Below are 23,352 nucleotides of genomic sequence, written 5' to 3' on the forward strand. Positions count from 1 at the left end.
ACTTTTTCTTTTAAATAGTCAAATAACCCTTTAAAATTCATAGACCACTAGTCACGTGTAATTTTGAGCACTTGACGTCAGCCATCCGATGTTAGATATCAAAATTAACAGAGGGATTGTTTTGATATGAATCGAAGTTAATAAAATTTTGGGTGGAAATTGGGATTGAAATAGAGCTTTGGTAGTGCATAATATTCTCATTTTCAATTCCTGAGCAGTGATAGATCAATAATTTTTTCATGACCAATACAGATTATGCATAATTCCAGGAGCCTGATAACAAGTAATTGGAGCCAGTACTAAGTCTCCAGTAAAAAGGAAAATATTGGAATCAAAATATTCATTCCTCTTCCATTTCAGTTATCCTCATTATGGCCATCAGCATGTTGGAGCCATTTTTGGTTGAGGGGCAGGATATACCCTTGAACTGGTCACCAGCCAATTGCAGATAGCCCATAGAATCAAACAACTTTTCACACTCATGTGGGCAATTTAGTTTTCAATAAATTTGTGGTTTTGGAATATACTAGGAAACTAAAGTCAGTACCACAAACTCCACAGTGGCAGGCCCGGGATTTGAACCCTCACAACGGTGAGGCTGCTGTGGAAACCAGTCGTCAATTGTTACACCCCATGAAAACATCTAATAAAAACTACAACATGTGACTTTGTGTAAATGCCTGAGCACATTTATTAAACAGCTTTTCAATTTTTTAGTCCAAGTTTTCCAAAGTTTCAATCATTGAAATGTTAATGGTTTACATAATAATAATAGCCCTAGAATTGGCTGGTTTACCCCACCTCTTGCCTGTGGATACCTAAGACCAGGCTTCCGCACTCCTTAACCCTTGTGAGGAAAATCGTTTCAGAAAATGGACAGATGGGTGTATAGTTAATAATAATCATCCATCCATTTTCCGTACAGCTTATCCTCAATAGGGTCTTAGGCAGACTGGAGTTTATCCAGCTGACTCTGGGGGAGTCATGAAATAGACGGTAAAGGCTCTAGCAGGTGTGATTGATTTCCCAGCTTGTGGCTTTTGCTCCATTTCCAAATGTGTTATGCACAATGTGTAAACCACATGCACCGACATTAAAGAGCCCCTTGTCCACTTGCTTATTCATCTTCTTTTGAATTATTCAAAAAAAAATTCCATTTAACATGCGGTCTGCCCATGGACAATTGCAGGAGATTGTGCGGCCCAGTCCCAGATAGCATTTTCCTCAGTTTTAACAGTATGGGCCACTGAGGGACTGCACAAAAATGTCAGAGCCAATGTATAGTATTTGGTCTTTACTTCCGGTACATGCCACAGTCTCTATGTCCATTTGTGTCAAATGCAAATGTTTAATGCGTCATTGAACAGCACAGTGTGCTTTTATTTTTTTACTTGACTTCTATAAGTGGCAAATTCTCATAATGCAGGGCAACTCCGAATGTGCACACTTAACTGCACTTTGTTACATCGTACGCAAACCTACTCACCCTCTGGGTGTCAAGAAACATTAACTTGAAAAGATGACTTATGTCTTCTGACGACTTGAAGGAATAGTGAGAAATATCTTTTTCAACTGCGGCTGTTTGCAGATCCCACAGCTATAGCACTTTGTAGTGTGATAAGTGCACGTGTAACAAAACCTGAAAACTGTCTCATGGAAATTCATTGTCTTCCTCTGCTTCACGTGGCTTACCAGTGCCACCTCTCCCATGTCGGTCACAAAAGATTTAGAGCATGGTCGGCATTTTGCATGTCCTTGCCTAAGGTCTTTTTGTATTGAAATTTGAAATATTTCTTTAGAAAGCCACTCGTTCACTTCCCTGAAATTTTATTCTCTTTGACATCCACGTTCAGAAGATGTTTGAGTATGCCAGTGAACCCTCACAAATGTTGAGACCTGTTGCATTTCTTCTATGGAGGGGTACACTGCTTGAAATACAGCGTTTTGTCAGTTTGAATTGTCCATCCATCAATTTTCTGAGCCTATCTCCGACTGGCTGGCGACCAGTTAAGGCTGTATGTCTCGCCTGAAGATAGCTGGGATAGGCTCCAGCACATCCCTACCCCTAGTAAGGAGTAGCATACAGAAAATAGATGGATTTTTTATTATTATTATTATAATTATTATAAAATGCCCGTCTGGTATTGTGGCTTGGTCAGCCATCAGCTTGCCAACAATCGATGTGAACAGCCCTCTTTATTAGTTCTTTGGTCTTGGCAAAATGCTATGAACCAATATGAGTATGGTTTAATTATGTTGCATAAAATAGAAGGAAATAAAAGAACCCAAAAAGCATTGATGTGAAAGTGGTTTACACTCAATCTGATAACCAAAGGGTTGCATGTAGAAACCAACAGGGCAACTCAAGGTGGGCGTGAATTCTGAGCAGCTGCTGTAGTCATACAAACTAAAGCAGACGCAGCCAAAATGGTCCGCATAAAAACATAAAGTACATAGACGTGAACAAAATGGTCTGTGTAAAAATAAGCATAATTTATCAACTAGCAAATTTGACTGGTGGACGAACCCACAGTGGAAGGAAGACGCCCAAGGGAAAATACAAAGCAAGGAAAGCCAAACCCACACTCTTACCGCACTTAAGCCAACGATATAATACTCATGAGGTGGCATCCACTGGGACAACGGGAGAGAGCAATGCAACGCCGCTATGCAACAAAAGTTGTGCAGACAATTAATGAATCATTTTTACTCTCAAGATCCATTCGTGTCTTCTTCTTGTTTTCCTTTTGGCTTGTCCCATTAGTCCACCACCATCTGTCCCTCAAAGTTCCTTTCCTGGATACCGTACTTACATCAGGTTAACGATGCCGGGGGGGCCGGGGTTAAACTAGGCCACGACCGATCCGGTATGGGATTCGTTTAATGAACGCTTATATGTGTTTGGCACAGTTTAACATTGGATGCCCTTCCTGACGCATCCCTCAGCATTTATCCTGGCTTGAGACCGGCCTACAGATTGCACTGGCTTGTCTCCCCCATAGGTCTGCAGATAGTCAAATAAAGACAATCAAATAAAACACACAAGGAACACAATTCACATACTACCTAGGCTAAGTTAAAGTAAGGGTCCCAACCCATATGACGATAGAAGAGAGAAATAAAAGAGATTCAAACCACAACGTCCCTGCAGTGTTTCACATAATAGGAGTGAAGAAAGTTGAAGTTGAGGGTTGTGTCCACTTGTCCAGAATCCTCTTAGTCCTCACGGTCCTCGTTGTAGTCTTCCTCCTTGAGTTCTGTTACTGCTACTGTTAGCTCGTCGTTAGCATTAGCTCATCGCTGGCTTTAGCTCGTCGTTGGTTAAAGATCCATTCATGTATTATCTAATCAACAGTTATTGCACTCTTTGATAGAGGCATTTACAACGTTTGCACCTATGCAGACTGCATGGTGTGAGAATGGGACTGAAAATGACATGGGCTGACTTGACTTCCCTTCATGGGTGTGAGAGGGTTCCAATGGTAACTCGCTATCTGTATGTTTAACGTTATTGGCTGATGGATGATGGAATTCAAAGCTCTACCTTGGCAATCTTTCTAACTGTACAGGACCCTGCATGTCACAATTTACTGAGCGTTAACAGTGAACTTCTCTGCACCCCAAACCGAATGTGACGCAATGGAAGGAGATAACCAGATATAGACAAAACAATATTTTCTCATTATTGACTGTATGTGTGCCTGTAATCTATAATCATTTTCAGAATCAGAATCAGAATCGGCTTTAATGGCCAAGTGTGTAAAGCAAAGCAAAGCAAAGCAAATTTATTTGTATAGCGCATTTCATACACTAAGTAACTCAATGTGCTTTACATGATTAAAGGCATTTGAAAAAAAAAGAGATAAAACATTTATAACTATAAAAAAGACAGTTAAAACCGCATACAGTGCAAGTAATATGATCAAAAAGTGGATATATTCTAAAAAGCATGAGAAAAAAGAAGAGTTTTCAACCTGGATTTAAACAGAAGGATTTTTTTCTCCAGCAGTCCCCAGTACGACATACAGAACAGAAAAGAGAGAACAAGGAACAACATAGTAACAAGAACAAAGAACAAGAGACATTTCTGTTTATAGGAATTATTCCTTATAAGACGTGCAAGATGGGAAATCTATATAGTGTGTTCACAATGTCAATTGTGCAAAGGGTGCAGTTTAACTGATGAATCATGAGGTCTGCAAAATAAATAAATATTATATATATATACTTATACTAATATTGTGCGTGAGTATCCTAACATGGCACAAGGCAGAAAAATAATATGTTCAATGATCAAGAATTTAATGATTTAATTGCCAGAGGAAAAAAACTGAATGCTTTTGACTTTCATTGGAAGGAGCTGGAAGAGCTGGTGGCCAGGATGTGGCGGGTCCAAGAGGATCCTGCCTGCTCAGGACCTGGTTCACGCTGTGTGCAAGTCTTCGATAGTGGGTAGTGTGGAGCCGACAATACGTTCAGCGGTTTTGATTATCTGCTGTAATCCAAGTTTGTCCTTTTTTGTGGCGCCTCCAAACCAGACTGTGATGGAGGTACACAGTACTGATAGGATAACCGCTGTGTAGAACTGTCTCAGCAGCTCTTGTCACAGGCCATGCTTCCTCAGAATCCGCAATAAGTACATCCTTTGCTGGGACTTTTTGAGGATCGAGGTGATGTTCGTCCCCCACTTCAAGTTCTCTGAGACTGTAATTCCCGTGAACTTAAAGGTCTTGACGGTTGGCACAAGGCAATTGGACAGCGTCAAGGGAAGCTGTGGTGAAGGATACCTCCTGAAGTCCACAATCATCTCCATGGTCTTTAGAGTGCTCAACGTCAGGTTGTGTTGACCACACCAAAGCTCCAGTCTTGCCCCTTCCTGTCGAGACACAGACTCATCGCAGTCTTTGATGAGGCTGATGACTGTGGTGTCATCTGCGAACTTCAGGATGCCACTAACTGCAGTTGTTCGTGTAGAGAGAGAAGAGTAGAGGGGAGGGGACACAACCTTGGGGTGCTCTGGTGCTGATAGTGCGCGTGGAGGAGGTGGTGTCCCATAGCCTCACCTGCTGTGTCCTGCCTGTCAGGAAGTTGTAGATCCACTGGGAGATGGCAGGTGAGACGCTGAGCTGGACAATTTTGGAGGAGAGGAGTTCAGGGATGATGGTGTTAAACGCAGACCTGAAGTCCATGAACAAGATCCTCGTATAGGTACCCTCGCCGTCAAGATGTTCAAGGATGCAGTGCAGACCCATGTTGACGGCATCATCCTAAGACCTGTTAGCTCGATAGGCAAACTGCAGTGGGTCCAGTTGGGGATCTGTGACCCTTTTGAGGTGGTCCAGTACAAGGCCTTCAAAGGACTTCATGACCACAGATGTCAAGGCAACAGGCCCGTAGTCATTAGACATGAAACTGCCACTTTTTTGAGGACAGGTAAAATGGTGGAGTGTTTTGAAGCAGGCTGGTACTTCACACAGTTCTAGAGACCTGTTGAAGATTTTTGCAAAGACAGGAGCAAGTTGGTCTGTGCAGACTTTGAGGCAGTATGGGAACACAGTCTTGCTCTCTTTGTTGATCGAAGATCTGTCAAATGTCCCCTTCATGGCTGCTAAACGGTGGAGAGGAAGGTGGAGTGGAAGGTGGTGCGGCTATTGGGTGCATAGTGTGGAAGTGTCGATTTCAAATCTGCAGTGAAAGTTATTTAGGTCGTCGGCTCGTCCGCTCTTATTTTCTACTGCGGGTGAATGTCGCTTGTCGTTAGTGAGTGATTGTAGACTGTGCCATAATGTTTGGAGTCATTAGTGCCGACAGGTTTTTGTTTGTTTGTTTTTTTAGTGGAACTGCATAGACTCTTTTTCTAATGTTAATTTCTTTCGTCAGGTGATTTCTAGTGCGATTGTAGAGGGCCCCGTCTCCGTGACGATATACTATCTCTTTAGCCTGGCAGAGTTGCCTAAGTCTGGCTGAAAACCACGGCTTGTTGTAATTGAACGTGTGAAAGGATTTTTTTGGAATACACAACTCCTCACAGAAACTGACATACTCAGTAATAACATCCGTGTATTCATCTAGGCTGCACGCTGAATTTTCAGACACTCCAGTCTCTACAATCAAAGCAGCTTTGAAGTTTTAATTTGGCCTTATAAATCCACTTTTTAATTGATTTTAGTACAGGCTTCGCACATTGAAGTGCTTGCCTGTATGTCGGTTTTAGGTGCAGCAAACATTGATCGAAGGAACCAAGGGGTGCGCAAGGGATAACACGATATGTGTTTTTAATTGATGTGTAACAGTGATGTAGGGTGTTATCTGCCCTCGTTGGACATTTCATGTGCTGCATATATTTAGGGAGTCCGTGGTTAAGTTTAGCTGTGTTGAATCTCCTCGGATAATGGGTGAATCTGGGTTACTTTTCTCAATCTCGTTTATCTGCTCGATGAGCGTGAGCAACGCGGCACTCATGCTAGCTTGAGGTGGTATGTAAACACCGACTAGTATAAAAGATGCAAACTCATGTGCCGACTGAAACGGCTTACATTTCACAAACAGCGACTCTAAAAGCGGGCTGCAGTGTGTGATGAGCTGTGTAACGTCTGTGCACCATTCCTCATTGATATAAAAGCATATTCCCCCGCCTTTCATTTTTCCTGTTAGCTCGGGGTCACAGTCCACTCATTGGAGGTTGAAGCCGGGGAGCGTGATGCTGGTGTCGGGCGCTTGTCCACAAAGCCAAGTCTCCGTGAAGCACAGAACCGCAGAACGTCCAAAGTCTTTACATGTTTTAATCAGAAGCTGAAGTCCATCAGTTTTATTGGCTCGTGAGCGTAGGTTCGCAAGATGAATCATCAGAAGCGTTAGACGATGTCCCTTTTTCGCAGCAGGACTTGTGTACCGGATCGCAAGCCTCTTCGTCGCGAGGCTTTGAAGAGTGCTCCGACAAGCAACTCGAGAAAAAGATTCAGCGAACTGGTGAGAGTTGTTGAAAAAAAAGTCAGAAGAAAAGTCAGAAGAAGACTCTCTGATGGTTAGCAAGTCCTCTCTTGTGTACTTGAGTCCCGAGACGCATGTAAAACACAAAAACACAAATAGTACCAGGGAGAACATTCCGGAGGACACTGTTAGGCGCCATCTTTGATCATTTATTTTTTTAATTTAATTTTTCATTAATTTTATACACTCATATGTACCTCTAGAGTTTACTTGTTCTACCCGTGCCTCTGTGGGGTTTCCCTTTACAGTCCAGTTTCCTGCTGCTGCAATGGCTGTAGCAGATCACAAGTGCAAAGATACAGAGGACTTGCGGCATTCTTATACTATCAGAAGGATCCACATCACAAAAGTATGAAAGGAAAATAAAGAGCATCACAAGAGAATCGCATCATAAAATGAAGAGCATCACAAAATATCTGCATCATAATGACTAAACCAAATCTATCTGGTAATAACGCGCACATTCCTACGTCTTGGTCTCTAGAGAACATTTCAGCAAGATTCACTTAAGGTTAACTGATGAGTTGGCATGCCTCAAACATGAGTTATACAGTCATGACTAAATATGAGCAGAAGACACACTTCACTCCCACATCCCAAAACATACATGGTAGGTTAATTGAAGACTAAATGGCCCTTCGGTGTGAATGTGAGTGCCAATGGTTGCTTGTTTATATGTTCCCTGCGATTGGCTGTCAACCAGTTCAGGCTATACCCCGCCTCCTGCCTGAAGATTGCTGGGATAGGCGCCAGCACTTCTGTGAACTTTGTGAGGATAAACGGCGAAAGTGGATGGATGGATGGATTGATGGATGGATGAATGGATGGATGGATGGATGGATGGATATCATGAGCAACCGGCTCGGGGCAGACCCAAATGCAGGACTCTGAGGTGAGGGCATTATATTAAGAGTGGTTTGATTCCAGAAGGAGGTCGAACACAAATAGGCAGTCCAAAACAGGTGGAATCACAAAAACGCTAGGCTACACCCAAGATCCAAAAATGTTCACAAAGTCCGATGACTACGAGGCAAACTTAGAAACATGGACAAGACGTAATCAAAGTAAAGAGGCAAGGATCGCTGTGAAAAAGGAATGCTTTACACTAAACTTGCAAACTTACACACATTAGCGGAGTATACCAAGATGCAGTAATGCAAACACAATGAACTGGCAAATGCCAATGACACATTCACCACTTAAATGCCTGGTCAATTAGTGTCCAAAATGTAATACAGCTGTGTGACTGATGTCAGAGGTGGCACCTCCCAGGGCAGTGGCCTGTCCAGGCCCCCAAAGGAAACACTGCCCACGCCAGTGGCCTGGCCAAGCCCCTGTCAGATGTCTACCTATATGTGAGTCTGCCCTCTATTGAGCAACTGATGTAGCATGTAGTTTCATTTTTCCTTCATGAGATGACAGAAATGAGTACTGTATGTACCTATCTTCAGTAAAGGTTGGGAAAAACTGACAAAGATGAACTTCCATCCATGTCCATCTCATTTTGTCCTTATTTTCTTACTTACTTGTTTCTGTCCAGGTGAGTCAGGATGGAAAAGCTTTGCTGGATGTCCTGCAAAGACCTCTCAGTCCCGGCAACTCAGAGTCACTAACGGCCACTGCCAACTACTCCAAAGCGGTTGGTGTCTTATCGGTTCATCATCTCTACATACCACATGCAGAATGTGGGCTTGGGCTTTTCCTTGTATAGGACTTTTATACCTTCAAGGTACTGAAAGCTTTTTTAACACTTTCTCCTCATTCCCCTATTGACAAGCATCAGGAGCACTTGGGGTTTCAGTATCTTGCTCAAGGTCACTTGGACATGGCCACAGGGTCCAAGGGTCGCAGGGAGAGTAGGTTTAGCAGGGACCCCCAGGCTTTAGTTTCCCCAGTCATTTCATCCAACTCTTCCGACGGGGATCTTGAAGTGTTCCCAGGCCAGCCGAGAGTGTGTCCTGGATCATCTACAGGGACTCCTTCCAGTAGCACGTGCCGAAACACCTCACCGGCGAGGCGCCCCCGAATCATCTGTATCAGATGCCCCAGCTACCTCATCTGGGTCCTCTCAATGGGGAGGAGCAACGACTTGACTCTGAGCACCTCCCAGATGACTGAGGTTCTAACCTTATCTCTAAAGGAAAGCCCGGATACCCTTAAGTGTAAATTCATTTAGGCTTCTCATATCCGCGATCTTGTTCTTTTGGTCATAACCCACAACTCGTAACCATAGATGACGGTAGGAAAGTAGCTCAATGGGTAAATTGAGAGCTCCGCCTTTCGACCTAGTTCCATCTTTACCACAAGGGACCAATACACAGTTGAACACCTTCTCCAAGTCCACAAAACACACTGAGACTGGTTGGGCGAACTCCCATGCATAGCGAGAAACCTGCCAAGGGATGTAGAGCTAGTCCACTGTTCCACAGCTAGTATGAAAACCACATTGCTCCTCCTGAATTTGAGATTTGACTTCCCGATTGACCCTCCTGATCTTCCTCTGGGGAAATCTCATCCATCCCTGGGGCCTTGCCACACATGAATATGAAGTCCCTAAGCAGAATGATGGAGTCCCCAGCAGGAGTGCTCTCATGCATCTATCCCATTAGGGGTCACCACACCGTATCATCATTTTCCATCTAAGCCTATCTCATGCATCTTCCTGTCTAACACCCCCTGTCCTCATGTCCTCCCTCACAACATTCATCAACCTTTTCTTTGGTCTTCCTCTCGCTCCCTTGCCTGGCAGCTCCATCCTCAGCACCCTTTACCAATGAATTCACTGTCTCGCCTCTGAACATGTCCAAACCGTCTAAGTCTGCTCTCTCTAACCTTGTCTCCAAAACATCTATCTTTGGCTGTCCCTCTAATGAGCTCATTTCTAATCTTACCCAGCCTGTTAACACCAAGCGAGAAACTCTGCATCTTCATTTCTGCTACCTCCAGTTCTGCTTCCTGTTGTTTCTTCAGAACCACCGTCTCTAATCCGTACATCATGGCTGGCCTCACAACTGTTTTATAAACATTGCCCTTCATCCGAGCGGATACTCTTCTGTCACATAGAAACCTGTCTATCAGCTACAGTTCTGACCCTCAAAGACCTGTTACTCTGCCTTTAAAAGTCCACCTCCACTCCATGTATTATCCTGAATCAGATGCCCCTGTGTGAGGCCGTTAGCTGCATAAAGACACCCGTCCACCCCAGACAATCAGTAAGACTCAAGCTAAAATGTGAAATGTAAAATGTAAAATGGCCAAAGACACCAGAGACAAAATTGGACAACTCCACACGGCTGGAAAGGGCTACGGAGAAATTGCCAAGCAGCTTGGTGGAAAAAGGTCCACTTTTGGAGCAATCATTAGAAAAAGAAGCTAAACATGACGGTAAATCGCAATCAGAGTGGAGCACCATGCAAGATATCACCTTGTGTGGTCTCAGTGATCCTTAGAAAGGTGAGGAATCAGCCCAGGACGACATGACAGGACTTGATCAATGACGTGAAAAGAGCTGGGACCACTATCGCTAATACACTAAGACGTCATGGTTTGACATCATGCATGGCACCGAAGGTTCACCTGCTTAAATCAGCACATGTCAAGGCCTGTCTTAAGTTGGACAATGACCATTTGGGTGATACAGAGGAGTCATGGGAGAAAGTTGTGTGGTCAGATGAAACCAAAATTGAACTTTTTGGTCATAATTCCAGTAAATGTGTTTGGAGGAAGACAAATGATGAGTTCCAGCCCAAGAACACCATCCCATCTGTGAAGCATGGGGGTAGTGGCATCATGCTTTGGGGGTGTTTTTCTGCACATGGGACAGGACGGCTGCACTGTATTAAGGAGAGGATGACAGCGGCCATGTATTTTGAGATTTTGGGGAACAACCTCTTTCCCTTAGAGCACTGAAGATGGGTCGTGGCTGGGTCTTTCAACATGACAATGACCCAAAGCACACAGCCAGGAAAACCAAGGAGTGGCTTGTAAGAAGCATATCAAGGTTCTGACGTGGCATAGCCAGTCTCCGGACCTAAACCGAATAGAAAATCTTTGGAGGGATTGCACAATTCAATCATGATTGCAATGTTATCAAAATAATAATTACTTTATTATTTACTTACAGTACTTAGTTGTAAGTACACAGGCATGGTTGTGAATTTGTTAGTATTGCCCTACATTCCCGTGTTTAATGCCAATTCTAACCACTAGATTTAACCCAGCTCTCACCTGTATTTGTAAATTATATTACTCCAATTAAGGCATGGGTTACAGGGAAATTAAGAAAAAACATTACCCAAAGACCACCATACAGAAGATAAACACTTTTAAATAAAGAAAATACTTGTCTTGAACCCAAATTAATTATTAATTCATTCATTTATCATCCTTTAAAAAGAAAAATATGCTGTTTTTTATGTTTAGGTTCATTGCATACTTGATGTGGTCCATGAAGTGCTCCACCACCAGCGTCGTCTGGAGAACATTTGGCAGCACCGAAAGGTCCGACTGCACCAAAGACTGCAGCTGTGTGTGTTCCAGCAGGATGTCCAGCAGGTACACACACACACACACACACACACACACACACACACACACACACGCACACATGCGCATATTAGGGTAAATCTGGTCCCCCTTGATTTTGAAAACTTGAGTCTTTTGAACTGAATGTTTTTTTCTAGCGTGAGGCTAGATATTAAAAGTAAAATGGTGAAATTCGGATTGAATATTTCAATGTTTAGGGGTTCCTCATCGCGATGGAAATCTCAACATTGCATCAGTCAAATTGACACATTAAAGCCTACATTTCTACTCACATCAGTGGACTGCAAGCAATAAAATATCCGTGATTTCATAAAAAAATAGCCAAAAGGAAAGATTAAAATGTATTCGTAAAATATTCATTCAAATGAAAATCCATCATTCAAAACATACATCCTGAAATGTACCTACAGAACGCTGCAATAGTAAATTGTTACATTTTTCTCAGTTTGTCTACAGTCTACAAATGCAATTACCAATTTTCAATTTCGGTTTTCATTTTCTTCCGTTGGTTTGGTACAGCTTTCCTGTCATTTTCCACAACTTACAAAATATTTTGGTAGTTTTTTTTTTATTTTAGCGGATTTTAGAAATTCGGCAGCTAGTTTTACACCTCTCTCGGCGCTGTCGTTAGTCACCCTCAGGTTTCCGACGACAGATTGATGTTTTCGGTAGTTTTCCATTGACTGCCATTGTTCAGGATGTTCATGAAGAAAATCAGTGTCTATATCAAGTAATTCAAAGAATTTCCACGAATCGCATGAACACAAATCTTTCAACTTTGTATGTTCTGGGTCAAACCGGGGGAAAATTGGTTTCCCGTAACCAGTCCCGTGCTGACTCTCGTTATGTGGTTTCTTTGGTAATGAGATAATTGTTTCCGCTATTTCACGTTTCTCTGTCTTGTCGAGACTGTCACTGAAGAGACTGAGCGGAATCATTTCTGGCACCAAGTACCAGTAGTGATTCATGAACCCCTTCAAAATGGCTTTAGCTATCACTGGCTCAATATTCACAAATTTTGTCAAATTTTTAGCCAATTGTAAATCATTGATCAGCACTTCCGAGCAAATTGGACACATGAACCACCACGGCACCTAAATATGCATCACAAAAGTCAGAAATCTTGCTACTTTATCCATGACAGACTTTGATAAGAGTCTATCCTTCAAATCGGCGACAGAATTTCTTAAAAGAATCATTTTGATTGCATACAAAAGTTTCACCATCCAGCGAGCTTTGTGTGTCGCACCGGGTTTCTGAGAGTTGGATGTATTGTCCTCTCCTAGGTAAACTAAAACCAAGTCTCGCAGTTCTCGGTAGTCGCCTCGAGGTAACAAGTTCACAGCAGCCGAGTGAGGGTCACCAGTGCCTGTCTTGATGGTTGTTAGAAGTTCAATTACATGATGTCGCTGCTCTAGCATAAAAGGATCCGAACTGCTGTCTCTCGTCAGCTCAGCAGTCAAATCCAGTTCGGAGTACCTGTCCCTGAATTTCGTAAATACTGACACGTCTTTGCTTTTCGATAATTCCACACCCAGAGCATCCCAAGCCTTTGTGAGTAAGATTTCACCCACATGTCTTCGACAGGCGCACCACAACAGAGCTTTCCCGAGGTTTTCCTGGATGCAAATGCAGCTAGCTGTGAGATGTCCCATATTAGCGCTGGTGGTATCAAATACCATAGCTGAAATATTGCCACTATAGTTCCATGTCTCCGCTAGATTGAGCGTAGCTTTAGAAAGAAGATCTCCAGCTCTTTCCGAAGACTTTACAGGAAGGGCAGGAACACCGAGCAATTTGATCCCACCCACGCCTGAAATCAACACGGGAAGATGATCATCCTTTGCGTATTTGTCAGGTAACATCTCCATTAGTTTGCCATCCCAGTGAGTTCCTGCTGGTCGGGAGGAACCCAGTCCGTCTGGATTCTCTCAGCAATGTTGGCGGCCGCGTCCTTCCGGTACTGGTAGGACTGCACCGGGTTCAACTTTACTGCAGATGTAGTGCCATCACATGAGCTGATGAGAGATTCTACGGTTGCCGCTAGCGCAGTAGGAGATATATTCTTCCTCATTGCCGTTGAAATTAATTTCGGTGATTTCAGTACATCAAAGGGGACGTGTATGTCTGAGCCAGTCTTCTTCAGTCTTCTATGGGGAAGTCTAGTCGATGTTGATGGAGCGAATTCGTCTGAATCATCTGTTCCGGATGACTCGTCCAGGTCTTCGACCAGTTCCTTATTCACTTCTGTCTTAAGCTCTCGTTGCCATTCTCTCTCAATGCGCATGGTGTTTTGTTTGATACGCTCCGCGACTTTCTTCTCGGTTGTGCCCAAGTTTGAATCAATGCCTCCCATCACGTTCGTCCTGGTCTCCATCATTTTTCAGGAACAGGCGGTCTTCTTCATTCAAAATACGACATCACGTGGCCAGAATGGAAAACTTCTCCTCCAACCCGGATTTGAAATCTTCGATGCGTTTAAGCGGTCTTCCTGACAATCTTCGATCTTTCTGAATTGCATATCAGCGTATAACGATTAAACCTTCTCCGACATCTTGTTTTCTGCAACTGTTGGTATTCTTGCTTTCTGGTAAAAAATCACGACTTCCTGAACGAAAGATTTTGCGGCTTCCCTGATAGGCTTGGCGACGTCTTGTCTTTGGAATTCCTCTTTTGCAGCAATGAATGACAGAAGAATCTGTTTTCTGGAAGAAAGTTTGGCTCCTTTGATGGCTTTATCATCCGCGGTTGGAACGGTCCCAAGCAAAAAATACCGCAGGTCTTTTTGTTTCACAGCAGCCATGTTGACAGTTCAATGACTTTGCATTAACTGAGAGGTAAACACCAACTAGGGCTGAGAGGTCAACCTGCTCAAGGATTTCATGAGTGCTTCTGAACGTTACGGGGAATGTCCTGACGTTCTCGACGCCACTCGATGATAGTTTAGAAATTTTTTTCCGGAAAACGCCCGCATTGCTGATCGACTATTCTGTACCAAAATCCCAATCATTTCAAAAAATTCATTCTCCATGAGGAACCCCTACACACGATTCGATTTCGTTCAAATTTGAAACACAGCTCTTACATGATGAACCTCACCTCCAGAAAAACGTTTGTTGATTTTGAAAGATGTCGGGGGACCAGATTCACCCTAGCGCATATACTCAATAAATGAATACAATACAAAAAAAATGGGAGCATATTTCTTGAAGCCACAGTGGAATGTGTCATCATGTGGCGACATGTGTTTCCCATCAGCACTCTTTATCCATCAGCTTCCCAAAACCAGGAAAACTTCTCAGATCCAAATGGATCTTTGCTCTCTGCTGGCACTCCCGTTGATGGTGCAACAGACAGTTGGAGGATCGAGATTTAAAACCACCACAAAGAAGAGTCCACTATCAAAAGATGTACAAATATATGGACTAAAGTCCTGAGACTAATTCCACATTAAATTAATCAGTCAGTGGTTTTCCTTCACTTCCCCAGGAACAGGCGGTCTTCTTCATTCAAAAAACGGCAGTGCCAGTGACTTCCCTAATCTCCCAAAATCACAGATGCACTCTAAAATCTAGAATGACTGTAAAATGATATCGAAGAAAAGCAGGCTAATAACTTTATATTTTCACAAGACTTTTTTTGTTGTTGATAGAATTTGTATATACATTTTCAGTGACATCAACTAACAATTAGACGCTATTTTGAGTGGAGTTCCTCAGGCAAAGGTTTTAAGTCCATTAACGCCACAGTTCATTCCCTCTTCACATCCCATGTTGCCGTCGATAAATCTCACTGCATCTAACTTGTATTCAACTTGATTGAAAACCAAAAATCTTATTTTTTTCTGACCGATTTCCAATCAAGTTCCATAAAAGTCAAGACATTCTTCCCCAGTTACAATTTGACGTTTCTGCCAAAAATGTGATTTGTTTATGGCAAATCGCATCTTCTCTCAAGTTTATGAAGGTAAATCTTGGGCTATGTTCTTGCTATGCTAAATTGGCACGCTACGGTAGCTTTGCAATAATGCTACTTAGTGATGCACAAAGCTTTTTGGTAAATATTATGTAAATACATTGATAATGTGAATGCGTTCAGCACACAATACTCACACTCTCGTAACTTAGCAAGAAACCAACATCAGCACCAATAGCCTTGAGAAATATGTGTGTAAGAAGGGGGTGAGAATTCCTTTCCACATATGAAGGCTGCTTATGTGGATTCGGACAGGAGAGGGACACAAGTGAAACACCAAACGGAGAAGAGATCACATAAGCGGAGGTAGTAAATTCAGTGGAGGACACAGTTTTGCCAAAAATACTTGTCACGTATCGGCAGCTACGAGGCCCCGGAGACACCCATTGAGCGAGTGGTGCGTGGCGTAGAGGAGCGCACGTGGAAAGCACAGCACGTTTCCAATGGCAAATAAATCACAGCTGAGCAGTTGATGATGTTTCCCCGCGAGACAGCAAAATGTACAAGCAAAGTTGGAGTTGGAGCATATAAGGTGTGCAGTTTGATTTGCCACTTTCAAACTTCAACTGACCTTGAGCTCCCCCAAACAAATCTTTTTAAAAAGAGCTGATGACATGTTCATGTTGATTTACACTCATTGCTTGCAATGTTTTACTTGGGTAAACCTTTACTTTTGTATTTTCAAAACGTACCTTGACTTCCACGTGCTCCAACTCAGGTTTTTTGGATTATGAGTCATCACCTAGTTAAAATGCTTGTGCTTTGGCTCATGTTGTGAGCCAAAATTTGAGTTATGAGGAAGGGACACACTCCCACCCTCAGGCCAGGCAGGGACTGGCTGTATTGTGGCCCTGTGGGTTGGGAGGACATCTTGCGTTCCTGGGGGTGGAGGAGTGGGAGATGTCGGGGTTGAGCTGGAGGGGCAGCATTGAGTCCCTGCGGCCTCACCTGAGTGCCCGGTTGTCATAGTGCCTCGGTGGGACCTCGGTGTGAGACGTGATCTGTCTGCCGGGCTGTTCTTCTGTGGACTCCTGGCCCCGATAACACCGCTCAATTGATTGGATGGGGTCCTCAGCCTCTGGGGTGGAGGCATAGTAATTACAGGACTCTTTTGTCAGTCATTGTGCATGTAAAACTGCGTCAATTATTTCACATATTTTTGCAGGCACACGTCCTTGGGACTATTTTGCTGAATGCACAATTGCAAAAAATACCTTATGAATATCCAAATAGCCTGGGTATCCTCACACTAACACTGTGGTCTTTTAGACGTGTATAATTTACATAGTTACTTCCACCACACTTCAGTTGTACAGCCAGGTTCAGGACACTTTTCATACATGCTTCCTCTCCTTGTCCTGTCCTTGCCTCACAGGGTGTAAGCACAACGCCCCCACACAATGCTCATATCTAATGTGTCATTGTTCTAGATTAGGGGTGTCAAACAGAGGGCCATTGTGACTGTGAAACCATAAAAATCTTTAATCGTCTCATCATATTTATACACGAAATATATGGTATATGGCGGCATGGTGGCGCAGCTGTAAAGCGTTGGCCCCACAGTGTTTATAATACGTATCTCGTATTTCATTATCATTTATAATATGACAATTTGGAATTTTGGTACGGATTTTCACTAGAATCATGGCAGCTGACACACACGACTTGCCTTCCTGGACCATATAAAATCATGAGGGGGGGCCAGATCAGGCCCCCACGCCTTGAGTTTGACACCTATATTCTAGATATATATGGATTTACATGTCTCATCTTGTTAACAGTTAGTGCTTTGTCCTCTGTTGTGTTATTTTTTCACTCGTCTCCAGAATTCTTGTTCTGTTTGACTGATTGACTCTTGATTCTCGATGCATTATTGTACTAAGAAACTGCAGTGGTAGCTTAAAAACCTCACTGTGACACAGTTAAACTGTTCCAACATAAAAGGGATTCAGGTGCTCCATTCTACTTGATCTAATAGCCAAACAGCATTTAAAAAAAAAAAAAAGAATTATGAGCAGGCTCCAGATACGCTGCTTTTCAAGTGATGGTAATAAAAAAGGTGAGCCACAGTTTTAGAAGCACATTTAGCCATTTTTTCAATGGGACAAACAGTCAAACACAAAGACAATGAAAACACCTTAAAGAATAATCTTGCAACTGATGTTTGTGCATTGGAAACATCCAACCCAACCTACTGCAGCTCCTGACGTCACTCACCAGTCCAAAGCACTTCAAGGCACAAAGTATGTGGATTACTTTTTGCTTTATTACCCTTTATTAAAACAGTTAATATATTCATTTTCCATTTTACTGTTTTTATATTTATTTCTAATAGGGCTTGGACTCACTCTAAAACCTAATTCACTATTGTGTTGACAATAACAAAATAGTAAAAGCAAGTCAAAGCAAAACAAATGTATTTGTAAAGCGCATTTCATACACAAGGTAACTCAATGCGCTTTACATGATTAAAATGATTGAAATACATAAATAACATTTAAAACAGTACAATTAGGACAACTTTTAGAGCAAGAAATGTCACTGAAAAGTGGAACTACTTCAAAACGCATGCCAAAAAAAAAGTTTTTAATCTGGATATGAAAACATTAACACTTGGGGCTGAAATCACCTCTGATGGCAATTTATTCCATTTTTTGCGGCATAAAAGCTGAATGCTGCTTCACCATGTTTGCTTTGGACTCTGCACTCCATTATTAGACCTGAGGTGTCAATCTCAGAGCCCTACTGGGTTTGTATTATATGAGCAATTCTTTCATGTATTCAGGACCTAAATCATTTAGGGATTATAGACCAGTAGCAGACTTTAAACTATGTTCTAAAAACTGACTGGAAGACAGTCTAAAGAGTTTAGAAGTGGATTTATATGCTCTGGTCGCTTTGTTCTGGTCATAACACGACCTCCAGCATTCTGAACAAGCTGTAGCTGTTTAATGCTCTTTTAGGGGAGCCCAGTCAGAAGACAATAGTCAAGCCTACTTGAGATAAACGTATTGGTGAGCTTCTCTTGGACTGCTTGACACATGCAAGCCTTCACTCTAGACATGTTTTTCAGATGGTTAAAGGCAGATTTAGTAATTCAATTGATATGTCTGTTGAAGGTAAGGTCGGAATTTATCAGAACACCAAGGTTTTCATCGCATTTGTCCGCTGTTACGAGTTCTGACGGTATCTGATTCGGGATGGTTATAAGCTAGTTATCTACAGTAAACAGTGCAAGTATTGTTGAGGTCCTTGCTGATGATTTCAGAAAAGTTTTGCTGTGTAGCCCTGACTAACTGTTGGTTAAAATTAGAAAGACACTGTCTCTAGAGATTTTAGTCAATTTGGAGTCAAGTTTTTCTCAATTTGCGTTCTGCTTTCCTACACTTTGATTTAGAGCTCTTGACCATTATTGTGCTCCTCCATGGTGTTTTGGGTTGCCTCAAGATGGTCTTTGTTTTAACAGGAGCAACAGCATTGGCATTTATGATTTGAGAAATTGTCCAAAAGTGCATCAATTGTCTCAGCATTCAGTTTGACTCACAAAACTATCTATTGAATGTGAAAAAAATACACTTACATATTTTGGTTGTTGTTTCTCCTGTTGGTAAAGTATTTCTTTTTTTTCCATTTCATTTCTTTCGTCCTTTTTTTTTTTAGTTTAAAATGGCTTACTTTAACCAGTATCCCTCGCCATACTGTGGCCCGAGGTAAAAGCCAGGTCTGTATTTCACCAATCTTAGTGTGTAAAATGCTTGAATCTGCACTGGCTGAGAACATCTGCTTCCTTTCTTGCCAGCTAGCTAGCTGCTAGCTTGTGATCGCCCTCCACTATATACTGTACGACTTACGTGTAGCTCTTCATCCGGCGATCAACGCCTCCCTTTGGTGATCATCGACTCTGTGATCCATGATCAGCTGCAGGCAGGTCTACATTGCAGTACTGAATGACACAAGTTGCGCATGTCCACTCAAAGGGGTGTTGACCATGAAGATAGTCTAAACATCTTTTTAAGTAAATCCAGCGTGGCAGAATGGCAGCTTTTGTCAGTATAAATTAAGTACCATAGTCTTTCATTCTTTGATTCATTGTGATTAAAATCCTAAAATTATCTGACATTGTTTTTTTTTCATTGGAATCGTATTTAAATTCGCGTCACCACCCATTAGCGAAGCACCCCGATTTTTAATTGCATAGTGCCATAAAACAAGACTAAAAATTAATCAAATTCATTTTATATGTGAGTACATTGAGTTACGAGCTTGGAACAAATTCATATATTAAGGTACTTGTGTATAATAATTTAAAAAAAACACATTTTTCAGTAAACACGATGGTATGCTGCTTAGCATGTCTGCAATATAGTTCTGAACCTTGGGTTTTAAATCTCCAGCCTTCTCTGTGTTGTTTGCGTGTTCTCCCCCTGCTTGAGTAGGTCTTCTCTGGATATCGTACTCCAGCTTCCTCCCACATTCCTATAACCCCTAGTAACGATTCTCAATTCCCCAGGTATGAATGTGAGAGTGAATGGTTGCTTGTCTACTATATAGGTAGTCTCTTATATATAGCATTGGTGACCAGTTCATGGTATACCCTGTCTCTCACCCAATGTTGGCTTCAATAGGCTGCACCTTACCTGTGACCCTACTGAAAACAAGTACTATAGAAAATGAAATAAATGAAAAATAATGAATGTTACAAAAATTTGGGTGGACAAAGTGATTCATACGGCACAGTGGAGCAGCTGTAGAGCATTGGCCTTACAGTTCTGAGGACCGGGGTCCAAATCCCAGCCCTGCCTGTGTGTAGTTTGCATGTTCTCCCCGTGCCTCCGTGGGTTTTCCCCGGGCGCTCCAGTTTCCTCACAGATCCCAAAAACATGTATTAATTGGACACAATAAATTGCCCCTTGGTGTGATTGTGAGTGTGACTGTTATCTGTCTCTTTGTGCCCTGCCATTGGCTGGCAAGCAGCTCCGGGTGTACCCTGCCTCCTGCCCGATGATGGCTGGGATAGGCTCCAGCATTCCCGTGACCCTCGTGAGGATAAGAGCCTCAGGAAATGGGCGGATGGATAGAAGTAACTCCGTGTTGCTTGTTATTAGGCAGAATTTATAGGGCATCATATGCCATCAGAAACTTTGAACAGAATTCAAATAATGATGAATAATAATATATAAAAATGTCCATCCACTGTCAACATCGCTTATCCTGGTTAGGGTCACAGCATGCTGGAGCCTATCCCAGCTGATTTCAGATGAAAGGCGGACTACACCCTGAACTGCTTGCCAGTCACTCACAGGAAACTGAACCCATGCGGTCCACACCAAAGTCAGGCAAGTATACCACTTTACCATCAGTGAAAAGATAAATAATCGAAGAGTAAATAATAATCTTGCAAATTAGTAATTTAAGCATTTTATTGGTAAACTGGATCAAAAAGATCTCCTATCCCACACGCCAGAGAAAGGTTTAGGAGACCCAGAAAGAACAGGATTAACAAAACAACAAATCTATCATGAGAAAACAAAAGTATTAGACCATGCAAATTTTAATAGTGACTCTTCATAGAGTTCCACACATAGCTGCTTCAGTTATACAGTTTCAACTTGAGGCAGATGGCTACCCAATGACACACATCACACAACCAGGTGCCGCCTGTTCAATGTACATCTAACAGGATAACACTCCTTTTTTTTTAATTATCTTTCTGTACAGTTTATGTGAGAACTTTTTCTCCTCATCCAATATATGTTTCTAAAGGTGTGTTTTAATAACGTTAAGGTCTGTGAAGCATGCATGAGTGGTAAAACTGTAAGGACAAAAAAAAAACAACACATTCTTAATACGGTCTCTCTGCATCGAAGATTTTCACCTATAGTAGATAGATCAGGATTATATCCTCAACAATGAACAGGGGTTCACTCTACTACAAAAACTCATAAAGGAATAAAGGAAACATGATACGCATACATTTCTATTATGCCATTTTAGAAACATCTGTTTGATCTTGTGTGGTCGCACCTCATGTAGAAGTGAGTCACTAAATTCTCCTAAATGTGCTTGAAGTTATGAGCTCCTTGTCTACTTGTCAGGTGATGGACTGGATCGAAAACCATGGTGAAGCTTTCCTGAGCAAGCACACTGGAGTGGGAAAGTCTCTTCATCGAGCTCGAGCCCTGCAGAAACGCCATGACGACTTTGAAGAGGTCGCACAGGTTGGACATTTTTATCTCAAGTAAACAAACAAGCAAAAAAATAATATTGTAGTGGTAATAATAGTGTAAGAGTCACTGAGGCAGTTGTGGTACACACGCCTGGCTTTGTTGCGGGCAGCATGGGATCGATTCCTGCTCAGTGATGGTGCCGATATCTGCCCTGCAACTGACTAGCGTCCAGTTCAGGGTATAATATGCCTTTTGCCCGACGCTTGCTGGTATAGGCTCCAGCACTCCTGCAAACCTTATGAGGATAAGTGGCTAATAAAATTAATGGATAGCAATAATAGTTTTAAAATGTTTTTTTGTACAGGCATGCCGGATGACACTTGGAAATGTTTCGTGTAGCGGTGCTTACTTGACGGCTAATCATCAACCGTGGCAAGGGAAAGGTGGTGAGGGTAAATTTTCACCACTAAACAATATTCCCAAAACAGTGGGCGGTACAAGATTCCATTATTAATTTAGTTGTCAATGTTGTTGAAGCAGTGAGGGGAGCATGTTGGGGTAAAAGAAAGCTGTACATTTGATCAAAGAACAACCCTTAATATCATGCAGTTCAACAATGATAAATTATTAATTAAAACTAGGCTTATCTTTTTTCATGAAGGCAGATTTATGTTCAGGTGTACATGTACCTGTAATGAAGTGACTGATCAGTGTAATCATGTTGATAATCATGTGTTAATCCTATAAAAACTCTGCAGTGATGTAATCTAAATTTTACATTGAGGATTAATATTAAGCAATGCAGTTTGCTATGCATCACCATTAACAGCGACAATGGGACAACGGGACAGCAAACATATTGTCCAATGGACAAGGCTGTGACATATTGCTGCAACATATAACAAAAACATACTTAACCAGGGGTGGCCAAACAGTCAGAGATGAAGAGCCTTATTTTTTTACTGTTACAGCAAAGAGCCACATCATACACACCAAGAATCACATCATACACATGAGTACCAAGACCACAGTCCGGTAAAAAAAAATAAATAATAATGTGCTCTTTCTCACACACACACAAACTCCAAGTTCAACCAAGTCTTGTCGTATATGGCACAATTCAAATCTAATGCAACACTAAAATACTCACATGATTGGAGGTCTGAGTGCAACTGTGAATCAGTTGCCATGCTTCATTTTTTTAAAAACCTACCCTTCAATACATGGTTTGCACCGTTCCAAGGCACTTGATATAATGCAAGCATTCGTCTCTAGATCCTTCATCAGTTTTTTAAAAACTATATCTGCTTTTCTGTTTGATTTTTCAAAGCAATTAACGTGTAGCTGGAATGTTTAGTCGCGATTGAAATTCCAGGTCAATGTTTGCGTGGAATAAGCTGAAGTGAAGATTTGAAGCTGTGAAATGTGATAGAGACAAAAGGCAGAGAATGGCTGGCCGTTGCGCTCAATAAAAAAATATGGGGTCTTCCGCTTCTTCTTCGGTCTTGTAAAAACGTCCTGTGTTCATCCACATATTTTCGTTTAATTGTGCATTTCCCCCCGGTATTTTGAGAGTGAAATTGACAAATTATTTTTTTCCAATGATCACAATCTGACTAGAAAGTTTGAGCTATTTTCATTAAATGCAAAAGCCAATTTTATGAAAACATCATGC

The 23,352-nt window shown here is 42.1% G+C and overlaps 1 protein-coding gene across 2 annotated transcripts in view; it reads left to right on the forward strand.

The window, feature by feature from the left end:
• The window catches only part of kalrna (kalirin RhoGEF kinase a), a 242,497-nt gene that overhangs the window by 65,041 nt on the left and 154,104 nt on the right, over positions 1–23,352 (forward strand). For both annotated transcript variants that reach the window (XM_061842645.1, XM_061842646.1), the window contains exons 12-14: positions 8,531–8,629; positions 11,413–11,544; positions 21,606–21,728. In XM_061842645.1, the coding sequence (XP_061698629.1) occupies positions 8,531–8,629; positions 11,413–11,544; positions 21,606–21,728 (354 nt within the window). The remainder of the gene's footprint in view (positions 1–8,530; positions 8,630–11,412; positions 11,545–21,605; positions 21,729–23,352) is intronic.

The sequence above is a fragment of the Syngnathoides biaculeatus genome, chromosome 14, assembly GCF_019802595.1.
Source record: "Syngnathoides biaculeatus isolate LvHL_M chromosome 14, ASM1980259v1, whole genome shotgun sequence".
Lineage (NCBI taxonomy): Eukaryota > Metazoa > Chordata > Actinopteri > Syngnathiformes > Syngnathidae > Syngnathoides > Syngnathoides biaculeatus.